Source organism: Malus domestica, chromosome 16 (assembly GCF_042453785.1).
Source record: "Malus domestica chromosome 16, GDT2T_hap1".
In the NCBI taxonomy this organism is placed as follows: Eukaryota; Viridiplantae; Streptophyta; class Magnoliopsida; order Rosales; family Rosaceae; genus Malus; species Malus domestica.
The window spans coordinates 29,286,109-29,299,992 of NC_091676.1; the positions used below are offsets into that span (position 1 = coordinate 29,286,109).

The window sequence follows — 13,884 nt, forward strand, 5'->3', positions numbered from 1 at the left end:
ACCATCCCCAAAGAAGTTGAATTTGATGACACGGGACAAATCACAACCATCGTAGTAAATCTGGCCAAATTCAAAGTCCCTGAAACTTTCAAAGAAGTGGTGTTTGTCATTAAGTTCTTGTCGGACAAAGCAAGTAAGTCACCTTCTCCAATTTCCATTACGTTTTATACTTACATGTTGTTAATGATTCAGGCACCCACTCTCGAATTTAAACCATTGCCGGATCACTTCAAGTATCACCTTCCATTCAAGGATCAATTCCATGCTATGGGACCTAGGGGAGGTTAAAGATAAGTATCGTCTGGTTGCAAGACGTTAAAGAAAGCGCTACTTGGGGGGCAACCCATGCGTACAACAAAGGAAGCCCTAGGAATCACTCCAATTCCAGATTTGCGTTCCTAAAACCCTTCGCTTTGTTGTTGTTTATAATCTGCCAGTTTATTTGTTTACTTGCTGTTTGTGTGTTTCCTTTTATTTGGTGTGATTTTATGCTTGAAACATTGAGGACAATGTTTGATTTAAGTGTGGGGGGGGGTAACTAAGTATTTTTGATGCAAATTCGTGGGATTGTACCACCCATTACTTAGAGACTTGTTCCTTGCTGTTTTTAAGTGTTTTTAAGCAGTTTTGGTGTGTTTTAGTGTGTGTTGACATAAAACTCCGAAAATCACATAAAAATTTGAAAAAAAGTGTTTTGAAAAGCCTAAAAAGAGTGTTTTGAGTCGTTTTTGTGTGTTTGTGTCTAGGGTACCTTCCAACACAATGATGAGGATTCGGTTTGTAATTGCATGGCTGTTAAAGAAAGTTATTAACATGATGAAAGTTAGAATTACTCTTTGCTTATGCTTGGTTGTGATTATAGCTTATGAATTCACATGCAATCACAAAGGATAAAAATTAGTTTTTGTAACATGCTTGAAGGAAGGAACTCAAACAAACGCTACAACCTTGTGAGACTTGAGCCTAAACGTTTATTTGGAGGGTTAAAATCTGTGCATTATTGTTTTCTAAGTCGTTGCATGATCTCATTATTCTTTGCTTGGTTACTACTTAGAAGGCGTTTCATCATTTAGTTCCAAATGCTAGAACTCATGCCCATTTCATTCAAAGCATGTTATTGATTTGCATAACACATATTCAAGATGAAGTTGTGTAGTTACCACCACCAAAGCCAAATTGCCATGTATCCCATATCCTTTTATGTTTAAGTTAACCCCATTGAGCCTTGTGATAGGAGCATATTTATGCGCCTTAGTTAGTTAGTTCTTATGCATTTATGTTGTGTTTTCTTAGTTAAGTTAGTCTTTTAAGCTATTTTCATGTGTTTTCAGGTTTTAGATACAAAGTGAGCAAAAGGATGCAATTTGGAGCATTTGGGAGCAAAATTGGGCTAAAATGGAGTTCATGCACATGAAGCACAAGGGATGGACGAATTTGAGGAATTGGTGAAGCTAAGAAGGCGTTTCAAAGTTGAAGAATTGAAGATACAAAGTTACCTAGTTGAAGAAGGAAATGGCTTGAATGAAGGATTCCTAAATGAATGAAGGATTCCTAATCAATATAGGAGTCCTAATTGAAGATGGATTCCTAGATGTATGAAGTTTCCTACTCAAGCAAGGTTTCCTACATGAAGAAGAAGAATTAAAGCCAAAGAATCAGCTCAAGATAAGGTATCTTATCCAAAACCTCATCCATAACCTTATCTTAGCTTATCTTATTCAAATAAACCTCATCCTATCCTATCTTATCCTTATCCTAAACTATCCACATTTCAGCCAATTAGGGGGGTTTCTAACTAGATTAGGATGCTTAAAATGGGATTTCTAGAAGACCTAACCTTATCCTACACAAAAGGGCGCCTAGAACCTTTCTAGAAACCCCTAAAAATCTGCCTTGTATTATCCTTCTAGAACCCTAACTTTGTGCCGAATTTTCTACCTTATTTCCTTTAGGATTTTGGTTTCTAGAAGCCTTATCATTTCACACTCTTTCTGCTGCACATTATCTCCCAATCCCTTTGGGTTTTTGACTTGTTTTCCTTATAGGATTGGATGTTATTATCCTATGCAATTTAGGCCTTTAAAACCTTGTCCTTTGCTACCTAGGAATGTGAATTTTCAGCCTATATATACAACCCATTGCCGCACCTATTCATTCACCACCCTCTACCAGATTTTCACTACACCATTCACCAATCATCCCTCATTGTGCCGTGAGTTTGCAAGGAGAAGAAGGAAGACAACTTGGAGCCGTGTATGCCATTCAAGACGTTGGATTGTCGGAGCGTTTCTAGGTGTTTTCTATCTTTGTTTCAATGTTTAAATTTATTTATCTTTGTTTATTTGCGAACATGAGGAACTAATTTCTTTATAGTTAGAAGGGAATTCAAAGCCATGATCATATGTTTTATATGACTTGATTTCTTCCAATTATGATTTCATGAATCGTGAATGTGGTTTACTTATCTATTTGATTGATAACTTGTTCTTGTGTGTTAATTAAGGATGCATACTTAGTTCGCATGCATTAATTTGATGCTAGAGTATAAGGGAATTTCACCTAATCGTTATTAACTTATATTCATAAGTAGTAAAAGTCGCTAGTCACGATTGTGTTAAGTAAATCCTAGGCAAGAGTAACATGCGTATCCCATAGTTATGAATGCCTCGTCAATGCTTATGATTTCCATTGAACTTAATGATCTTTGATATGTGTCTCTATCATGCGTATTCCATAGTTAGGGTCCTTGATAAGAATAATTTGGTTGTAATGCGTATCCCATTCAATTCAATGAATCTAGGGAAATCTGAGAATTAATTGGTCAATCTAGTTAATTTGGGGCATTGTCATTCATGGTTTATTGAAAAAGTAATTGGAAATCGAGTCGTATGCATATGTTTCATGTGTGGAGAAGGAACCTTCTAACTAGCCTTTCACCATCTTAATTTTCATCAAAACGTTTTTGTCAAAGTTTGTTTTCAAAGTTTCTGTTTTCAAAGTTAAATTCGTCCAAAATCAATCCCCCTTTTCTTAGTTGAGTCATAATAGTTAGACATCACTTTAGTTTGTGTTTTTAAGTGTCTTAGGTCAAGTTAAAACCAATTTTCGTCCAAGTTTGTGTCTAGTGTTCAAAACTGCCCAGATTGTGGTTTTAAGGCAGTTTTGAGTGTTTTTGGGCTATTTTGAGTCTTTTGGTTTGTTTTGGTGTTTTAAAGTTTAGTTTTGCATTCTTTGAGTCTAGTTTAGTGTTTTAAACTTGTTTTTACGTATTTGAGTCAGTTTTCAAGTGATTTTGCAATCCCTCCTAATCCCCGGTTTAGAACGATCCCTACTTACATACTTTGCTACAATTGATAAAAAGAGGGTTAATTTGAGTGTCAACATAATTTTCACATCAAATTTTGGCGCCGTTGCCGGGGATTAGCAAAGTTGCTAATCCCTTGGATTGTTTTATTTCAATTTGTTTTAATTGAGTCCAGATTTTTACTTTGTTTTTGTTTCTTGTTTTTAGGTACTAGTTTATGACTCGGAGCTCTCATCCGGTTCGTGAACACATCTTGGACTTTGACGACGATTTTGAACGAGAGTTGAGACGAAAGAGGAAGAATCCAGAACCTAGTGAATCAAGTTCAAATTCGGAAGCCGAAGTTGAGATTGAGGAAGAGGAACCCACGGCTCAAGTGGGTGAAGTTGAGACAGTCATGGCACAAGACAATCGTACAATCAAGGAGCTCTCGGCTTCGGGATTGGACAATGCCGCACCTCTATGTATTCAATATCCGGCGGCTGCCCAAGGAAAGACCGAAGAATTTGAGTTAAAGTCGAGTTTGCTCCACCATATTCCGAAGTACCATGGGTTGTCCATGGAGGATCCTAACAAGCACTTGAAAGAATTCGAGGTAGTGTGTTCAAGCATGACTCCAATCAATGTCGACGGGAGTATATTGAAGATGAAGGCTTTTCCCTTTTCTCTCATGGAAAAGGCGAAAGATTGGTTGTATGAATTAGCTCCCGGAACGGTCACATCTTGGGAGAGCATGAAACGAGCTTTCTTGGAGAAGTTTTTCCCAACTTCTCGAGTCATCCTCCTACGAAAAAGGATAAGTGGAATTCAACAAGAAGAAGGTGAGTCTTTTCCTACATATTATGAACGTTTTAAATCTCTTGTTGCTTCTTGTCCACAGCATCAAATGAAGGAGGAGCTTCTTCTACAATACTTCTACGAGGGACTTCTACCAATCGAACGACAAATGCTAGATGCTTCGGCGGGAGGAGCCTTGGTGGACAAGACCCCCACGGCAGCAAAGACTTTGATTGCCAATCGAGCGTTGAACGCTCAACAATACGAAGGTGTTGGACAAAGAGGCACCCCACGGCAACACCAAGTGAATGAGGTAAGTGCCATAACCGAACTTCAAAATCAAATGGCTAACCTTACTACTTTGCTTTCTCAGGTTGTGGAAGGGCCAAAAGTTCAAAATGTAAGTGCGTGTGGCGTGTGTTCCATGCAAGGACATCCTACGGACAAGTGCCCACAATTGATTGAGAATGGAGGGTGGGAGACCCTCAATGCCGTGGGCTTTGGGCAACAATACCAACAAAGGAATGATCCCTTTTCTAACACCTACAATCCCGGTTGGCGTGATCATCCGAATTTCAAATGGCGAGAACCCCAACAAGGCCAACAACAAAGCACGTTTAGGCAACAACCCCCGGGTTTCTATCAAAAGTCGTTTGCACCAAATCAAACCCAAGCACAACCCGCCCAAAAATCAGGTTCTTCTATTGATAATGATCAAATTTTTAATTTACTAACTTCTATGGCGCAGGGCATGCAGAATAGGGACAAGAAAGTGGACGAATTGGAGAAGCAAGTGGGGCAAATTGCCGAGTTTATGGGACAGTTTCGAGACCAAGGAAGACTCCCTAGTTCAACCGTTGCAAATCCAAAAGGGGGATTCGAAACCGCCAAAGCAATTACATTGAGGAGTGGCAAACAAGTTGGAACTGAACCCCAAGCATCCAAAGCAAGTCATGAAGAGGATGAAAAGTTGCAGTTTGAGGAAGACACACAAGCAAAACCCACGACAAAGGAGGAACCACCTTTGCCGCAGCCATCTTGCACTTCCAATCCATATAATTCGGCCAAGGTAAGTTCAATTCCAACTTCTCCTAGTTCTATTCCACTAAACGTGCCTTTTCCTGGCAGGTTGAAGCAATCCAAGAAGGAGGAGAACGAGAAAGACATTTTGGAGACATTTCGGAAAGTGCAAGTCAATATACCTCTTCTTGACGCAATTAAGCAAGTACCTAGATACGCCAAGTTTTTGAAGGAACTATGCATAACAAGAAGGAGAATTTCGAACAAAGAGGTGGTCCAGGTAAGTGAGAATGTTTCCGCTGTTTTGCAAAGAAAACTACCCCCTAAATGCAAAGATCCGGGAAGTTTTACAATTCCATGCGTTATAGGCAATACTAAATTTGAACATGCTATGTTAGATTTAGGAGCTTCAATTAACGTCATGCCATACTCAATATATGCATCCATGAACTTAGGAGAACTTAAAAACGATGGTGTTATAATTCAATTAGCCGATCGTTCTAATGCATATCCGAAAGGAGTTTTGGAAGATGTGTTGGTGCAGGTGGATAACTTGATATTTCCAGCGGATTTCTATGTCTTAGAGATGGAGGACTCACCAAATGTCACCCCATTGCCGATTCTACTTGGGAGGCCTTTCATGAAAACAGCACGCACCAAGATCGATGTTTTCAAAGGGACGTTGACAATGGAATTTGATGGGGAGATTATTAACTTTAACATTTCTGAAGCTATGAAATTTCCTAAAGATGATCATTCTTGCTTTTCTATTGATATATTGGATGAACTGGCGCAGGATTATCTTGATATGTTGGAAGACGATCCCCTTGAAACGACGATTGCACAAGGACTTGGCATGAAGCCCAATCTGGCCGTACCTAAGGAGGAGCATGCCGAGCTTGTGGCGGCCTTGGAATCATGTCCCCAACATCGTGGTAAGCCTTCTAACCCAATTCCAATTCCCGTTTCCACTAATACGTTGTTACCTTCTGTGATTCAGGCCCCCGTTCTTGAGCTTAAACCGTTGCCGGATCATTTAAAGTATGTATTCTTGGGAGATGAAGAGACGTTGCCCGTCATTGTCTCTTCATCACTCACGGCATTAGAGGAAGAAAAGTTGATTCGGGTGTTGAAGGAGCATAAAACAGCCATTGGATGGACATTGGCCGATATTAAGGGAATTAGCCCTACAACATGCATGCATCGCATATTTCTAGAGGAGGGGGCTAAACCAACTCGAGAGGCTCAACGCCGGCTCAACCCTCCGATGATGGAAGTCGTGAAAAAGGAGATTATAAAGCTTCTCGATTGTGGAGTGATTTATCCAATTTCGGATAGCCGTTGGGTCTCACCGGTTCAAGTTGTCCCGAAGAAGTCCGGAGTTACTGTGGTGAAGAATGCCGAGGATGAGCTTGTGCCAACCCGTATTCAAACAGGTTGGAGAGTGTGCATTGACTATAGGAAGCTCAACAACACCACAAGGAAGGATCATTTTCCACTACCATTCATCGATCAAATGTTAGAAAGGTTAGCCGGTCATTCTTTTTATTGTTTTCTTGACGGTTATTCGGGATACAATCAAATTGTCATAGCTCCGGACGACCAAGAAAAGACCACCTTCACATGCCCATTTGGTACTTTTGCTTACCGACGCATGCCATTCGGATTATGCAATGCACCGGCCACGTTCCAACGATGTATGGTAAGTATCTTTTCCGATTTCATTGAGAAGATTATTGAAGTATTCATGGATGATTTTAGTGTCTTTGGCGATTCGTTTGATGGGTGCTTGGAAAATCTCACATTAATCTTAAAACGATGCGTTGAAACGAACCTTGTTTTAAATTGGGAAAAGTGTCACTTTATGGTAAAACAAGGCATCGTTTTAGGGCATATCGTTTCTGAAAGGGGAATTGAAGTTGATAAATCAAAAATAGATCTTGTACGCTACTTACCCTCTCCAACTTCGATTAGAGAGGTTCGTTCTTTTTTGGGCCATGCAGGATTCTATAGGCGATTCATCAAGGATTTTTCGAAGATTTCCACACCCCTATGCCGACTTCTCCAAAAGGATGTGACCTTCGATTTCAACGAGGAGTGTGAAAAGGCATTCAAGCACCTCAAAGAGATGCTAACTTCGGCCCCCATCATTCGGCCACCAGATTGGAGCATTCCCTTCGAGCTTATGTGCGATGCATCTGATTATGCTCTAGGCGCTGTTTTGGGACAAAGGAAGGACAAACAGCCACACGTCATCTATTATGCCTCTCGGACCTTGAACGATGCTCAGTTGAACTATTCCACAACGGAAAAAGAACTTCTCGCCGTTGTTTTTGCTTTAGATAAGTTTCGTTCGTATTTACTTGGTACTAAAGTCATAATTTACACTGATCATGCAGCGTTGAAGTACTTGCTCACAAAGAAGGAGGCTAAACCAAGGCTTATTCGATGGATGCTTCTTCTCCAAGAGTTCGATATCGAAATCCGAGACAAGAAAGGAAGTGAGAACGTTGTGGCTGACCACTTGAGCCGTTTGGTGCATGAAGAAGAGGTTGTGCCGATCCCAGAGACATTCCCGGACGAGCAATTGATGTCCATTGAGGTTAGTATGCCATGGTATGCGGATTTAGTTAATTATTTAGCATCTAAAGTCATCCCAAGTGAGTTCAATAAAAACCAACGTGATAAACTTAAGTATGATGCACGAAATTATGTGTGGGATGATCCGTATTTATGGAAATATTGCTCTGATCAAATCATTCGTAGGTGTGTGCATGATTCTGAATTTCAATCTATTTTAAACTTTTGTCACACTTATGCATGCGGAGGTCACTTTGGCACTCAAAGGACTGCACGTAAAGTACTTGAATGTGGTTTTTATTGGCCTACTATCTTTAAGGATGCTAGAACTATTTGCATGGCATGTGATCGTTGTCAACGAACTGGAAGTATAGGACCAAAAGACCAAATGCCGCAAAGTCCCATCTTTAATGTTGAAATTTTTGATGTGTGGGGCATAGATTTCATGGGTCCCTTTCCTTCATCTCATGGTTTTGTTTATATTCTACTTGCGGTTGATTATGTTTCGAAATGGGTGGAAGCAAGAGCCACCCGTACTAATGATTCTAAAGTGGTTGCAGATTTTGTTAAGACTAACATTTTTGCAAGGTTCGGAATGCCGCGGGTACTTATAAGTGATGGGGGCTCTCATTTCTGCAATCGCACCATTGAAGCGCTACTCAAGAAATATGGTGTCACGCATAAGGTGGCAACACCTTATCATCCTCAAACAAGTGGACAAGCGGAGGTGTCCAATAGAGAAATCAAGCAGATTTTGGAGAAGACCGTAGGGCCAAACCGGAAAGATTGGAGCTTGCGCTTGAATGATGCATTGTGGGCGTATCGCACGGCCTACAAAACACCAATTGGAATGTCCCCATTTCGGCTCATTTATGGGAAACCATGCCATCTTCCGGTTGAATTGGAGCATAAAGCACATTGGGCCATCAAAACCTTTAATATGGACATTGATGCCGCAGGTCTTCATAGGAAACTTCAATTGAATGAGCTTGAGGAAGTTAGGAATGAAGCTTACGAGAACTCTTGTATTTACAAGGAGAAAACGAAGGCCTTCCATGACAGGATGATTCGGAGCAAGACGTTCTCTATCGGGCAGAAAGTGCTACTTTTCAATTCTCGCCTTCGGTTATTTCCAGGTAAGTTGCGTTCTAAGTGGATTGGACCTTTTATTGTTACTAATGTTTTTCCGCATGGTGCAGTTCAAATTCAAAGTTTGAAGACGCAACAAGAGTTCAAAGTCAATGGACATCGTTTGAAGCCATATTTCACACCTTTTGAGGAGGAGACCGTGGAGGAAGTCAATCTCCAACCCGTGGGCCCTATTCAAGCTTGATTGGAAGAATCGTCCGGCTGGAAGACGTTAAAGCAAGCGCTTCTTGGGAGGCAACCCATGCAAATAAAGAGGACCTAGGCGGCTCCGGCATTATAATCAGATTTGCGTTTCTAAACCCTACTCTTTATTGCTTTTACTTTGCCATATTTGTCATGTTTGCTAGTTGTGTTATTTGCTTGTTTTTGTGAGTCTATGTTTGAAACATTGAGGACAATGTTTGGTTTAAGTGTGGGGGGGTAAACAAAGTATTTTTGTGTCAAATTCGTAGGATTTTATCACCTAACATTTCAAAGGTTGTTTTTCATTGTTTTTAAGTGTTTTTAGAAAGTTTTGATGTGTTTTTATGTGGCTTTACCAGAAAATCCGAAAATTCAAGAACAAAATAGAAAAAGTTTTGAAAAAACCCAAAAAGAGTCATTTTTAAAAGTTGTTTTTGTGTGTTTGTGTCTTAGAGTACCTTCCAACACAATGATGAGGATTTGGTTTTTAATTGCATGACCGTTAAAGAAAGTTACAAACATGGATGGAAGTTTGATATGCTCTTTTGTTTATGCTTGGTCATCGTTGTTGTTTACGAATTCACATATAATCACAAAGAAAAAAAAAATCAGTTTTTGTAACATGCTTGAAGGAAGTAACTCAAACTAACGCTACAACCTTGTGAGACTTGAGCCTAAACGTTTATTTGGAGAGTTAAAATCTGTGGAATTGTTGGTTTCTAAAGTCGTTGCATGATCTCATCATTCTTTGCTTGGTTGCTACTTAGAAGGCGTATCATCATTATAGATCCAAATATTAGAATTCATACCCATTTCATTCAAAGCTTAAAATTGAGTGCATAACATATAACAAGATGAAGTTGTTTAGTAGTTACCACCATAGCCAAAAAGCCTTCAACCCATGCATTTGTTTTTGTAGGATTAACCCCTTTGAGCCTTATTTAGCCTATTTTTGTTGTTAGCCACATTATCCGTACCTAGCCTAGAGTAGGACTATCCATACCCTTGTTCTTAAAAGATAATAAAGCATGACTTAGAGGGAATTCCTTTTGATCAATGTGTGCAGAAAACTAAGTGTGGGGGAAGGGAAAGTTTGTGTGCCAAAAGAAGTAAGGAGGGCACGGGTTAGACAAAGAAAAACAAAAGAAAAGAAAAAAAGAAAGAAAATTCGTAGAAAAAGAAAGAAAAAAAAAGAAAAAAGTGTGAAAAGTATGAAAAGGAGTTGAAAGAGCATAAAATGAGCTCTAAGTTGTTGGTTGTTGAAGCAAGGGTCCAAAAAGTTGAATTAGACCCTAAGTGTTGTATGAATCTTCCCCTTGAGTTTAAACATTGATTTTCGCATGCAAAAGTGAATTCTAAGTATCAATTTCATTACTTTGCTTATTATTCTTTAAGAATATTTGTTTATCCTTACCTTTCTTTGTTAGCCAATACCTTAGCCCCGTTACAACCCTTTGCTTCTATCTTGATTGTTATGTGTTTCAATATGTGGAGTTTGGAGTTGGTATGAGCATATGATATCCCTGGATCTCGCATCTAAGTAGTAGCATTCCATTCATGAGATCGTATACATACATTCATAATTCCAGAAAATGCTTTTATTGTCATAACATATGTGAGCATTAGTTTTCATATTTACATCAATCTTCTCACATATAACTAGTGTAGGGTGTGTAGTCAGAAAATCTAAGTGAAAAAAGAGTGCATATCTAGTAAGGAATTGAGCAAATTCTCTAAGGCATGTTACTACATTCAAAACATTGTTTTAATTGATTAAATGTGAGCTAGTAAGTGATGACTATGATTAAGTATGTGCTTAAGTGTAAAGATGGCTAAAATCTATGTGAGTAGTAATCTTTGGCGTGTCATGTACCATTGGGAATCCCTGAGGCGATTGTTGGAAGGTTTAGGTTATGTTTTGTTTCATTGTTTTGCTCGAGGACTAGCAAAAGCTAAGTGTGGGGGAATTTGATAGGAGCATATTTATGCGCCTTAGTTAGTTAGTTCTTATGCATTTATGTTGTGTTTTCTTAGTTAAGTTAGTCTTTTAAGCTATTTTCATGTGTTTTCAGGTTTTAGATACAAAGTGAGCAAAAGGATGCAATTTGGAGCATTTTGGAGCAAAATTGGGCTAAAATGGAGTTCATGCACATGAAGCACAAGGGATGGACGAATTTGAGGAATTGGTGAAGCTAAGAAGGCGTTTCAAAGTTGAAGAATTGAAGATACAAAGTTACCTAGTTGAAGAAGGAAATGGCTTGAATGAAGGATTCCTAAATGAATGAAGGATTCCTAATCAATATAGGAGTCCTAATTGAAGATGGATTCCTAGATGTATGAAGTTTCCTACTCAAGCAAGGTTTCCTACATGAAGAAGAAGAATTAAAGCCAAAGAATCAGCTCAAGATAAGGTATCTTATCCAAAACCTCATCCATAACCTTATCTTAGCTTATCTTATTCAAATAAACCTCATCCTATCCTATCTTATCCTTATCCTAAACTATCCACATTTCAGCCAATTAGGGGGGTTTCTAACTAGATTAGGATGCTTAAAATGGGATTTCTAGAAGACCTAACCTTATCCTACACAAAAGGGCGCCTAGAACCTTTCTAGAAACCCCTAAAAATCTGCCTTGTATTATCCTTCTAGAACCCTAACTTTGTGCCGAATTTTCTACCTTATTTCCTTTAGGATTTTGGTTTCTAGAAGCCTTATCATTTCACACTCTTTCTGCTGCACATTATCTCCCAATCCCTTTGGGTTTTTGACTTGTTTTCCTTATAGGATTGGATGTTATTATCCTATGCAATTTAGGCCTTTAAAACCTTGTCCTTTGCTACCTAGGAATGTGAATTTTCAGCCTATATATACAACCCATTGCCGCACCTATTCATTCACCACCCTCTACCAGATTTTCACTACACCATTCACCAATCATCCCTCATTGTGCCGTGAGTTTGCAAGGAGAAGAAGGAAGACAACTTGGAGCCGTGTATGCCATTCAAGACGTTGGATTGTCGGAGCGTTTCTAGGTGTTTTCTATCTTTGTTTCAATGTTTAAATTTATTTATCTTTGTTTATTTGCGAACATGAGGAACTAATTTCTTTATAGTTAGAAGGGAATTCAAAGCCATGATCATATGTTTTATATGACTTGATTTCTTCCAATTATGATTTCATGAATCGTGAATGTGGTTTACTTATCTATTTGATTGATAACTTGTTCTTGTGTGTTAATTAAGGATGCATACTTAGTTCGCATGCATTAATTTGATGCTAGAGTATAAGGGAATTTCACCTAATCGTTATTAACTTATATTCATAAGTAGTAAAAGTCGCTAGTCACGATTGTGTTAAGTAAATCCTAGGCAAGAGTAACATGCGTATCCCATAGTTATGAATGCCTCGTCAATGCTTATGATTTCCATTGAACTTAATGATCTTTGATATGTGTCTCTATCATGCGTATTCCATAGTTAGGGTCCTTGATAAGAATAATTTGGTTGTAATGCGTATCCCATTCAATTCAATGAATCTAGGGAAATCTGAGAATTAATTGGTCAATCTAGTTAATTTGGGGCATTGTCATTCATGGTTTATTGAAAAAGTAATTGGAAATCGAGTCGTATGCATATGTTTCATGTGTGGAGAAGGAACCTTCTAACTAGCCTTTCACCATCTTAATTTTCATCAAAACGTTTTTGTCAAAGTTTGTTTTCAAAGTTTCTGTTTTCAAAGTTAAATTCGTCCAAAATCAATCCCCCTTTTCTTAGTTGAGTCATAATAGTTAGACATCACTTTAGTTTGTGTTTTTAAGTGTCTTAGGTCAAGTTAAAACCAATTTTCGTCCAAGTTTGTGTCTAGTGTTCAAAACTGCCCAGATTGTGGTTTTAAGGCAGTTTTGAGTGTTTTTGGGCTATTTTGAGTCTTTTGGTTTGTTTTGGTGTTTTAAAGTTTAGTTTTGCATTCTTTGAGTCTAGTTTAGTGTTTTAAACTTGTTTTTACGTATTTGAGTCAGTTTTCAAGTGATTTTGCAATCCCTCCTAATCCCCGGTTTAGAACGATCCCTACTTACATACTTTGCTACAATTGATAAAAAGAGGGTTAATTTGAGTGTCAACATAATTTTCACATCACCTTGTTAGCCTACATTCTTTGTTAACCCACATTATCCTCACCTAGCCTAGAATAGGACCATCCAAACCCTTGTTCTTAAAGGATCGTGAAGCATGACTTAAAATGAATTCCTTTTGATCAATGTTTTGCAGAAAACAAGTGTGGGAGAAAGATTTTAATTTGTATGTTTTGCGTGCCATAGAACATGGCAAGAAAAGAAAAGAAAAAAAAATGAAATTCGTGGAAAAAGCAAAAGAAAAAGAAAAAGTGTGTGAAAAGAATGAAAAGGAGTTGAAGAGATGTGAAAAAGAGTCCCAAAGTATTGTTTGTTGAAGAAATGGTCCAAAACTTTGAATTCGGCCCTAAATATTGCTTGAATCTTCCCCTTATGTCTAAAAGTGATTTCTGCATTCTAAAGTGAATTCTAAGTCTAGATTTCATTGCTTTGCTTACTATTGCTTTAAGAACGGTTGTTTTCCCTTACCATTCTTTGTTAACCAATACCCCAAGCCCTATTACAACCCTTGACTTCCATCTTGAGTGTTATGTGTTTCAATTTGTGGAGTTTGAATTTGGTATGAGCATATGGTGTCCCTGGTTCTCGCATCTAAGTAGTAGCATTCCATTCATGAGATCATATCTAAACATGCTTATTAACTCCAGAAATTGCTTTCTTGGTAATACATATATGTGAGCATTCGTTTTCATATCTACATCAATCTTCTCACATATGACTAGTGTAGGGTGTGTAGT

General features: G+C 38.5%; 1 protein-coding gene across 1 annotated transcript; it reads left to right on the plus strand.

Annotated features, from left to right (window-relative positions):
- The first annotated feature begins 1,393 nt into the window (after nucleotides 1-1,393).
- On the plus strand, nucleotides 1,394-9,621 carry LOC139192928 (uncharacterized). Its single transcript, XM_070815844.1, has 2 exons — nucleotides 1,394-2,293; nucleotides 3,512-9,621. Exon 2 carries the CDS (start codon nucleotides 3,522-3,524, stop codon nucleotides 9,012-9,014), a length of 5,493 nt encoding a protein of 1,830 aa, XP_070671945.1. The 5' UTR covers nucleotides 1,394-2,293; nucleotides 3,512-3,521; the 3' UTR covers nucleotides 9,015-9,621.
- The last annotated feature ends 4,263 nt before the right edge of the window (nucleotides 9,622-13,884 follow it).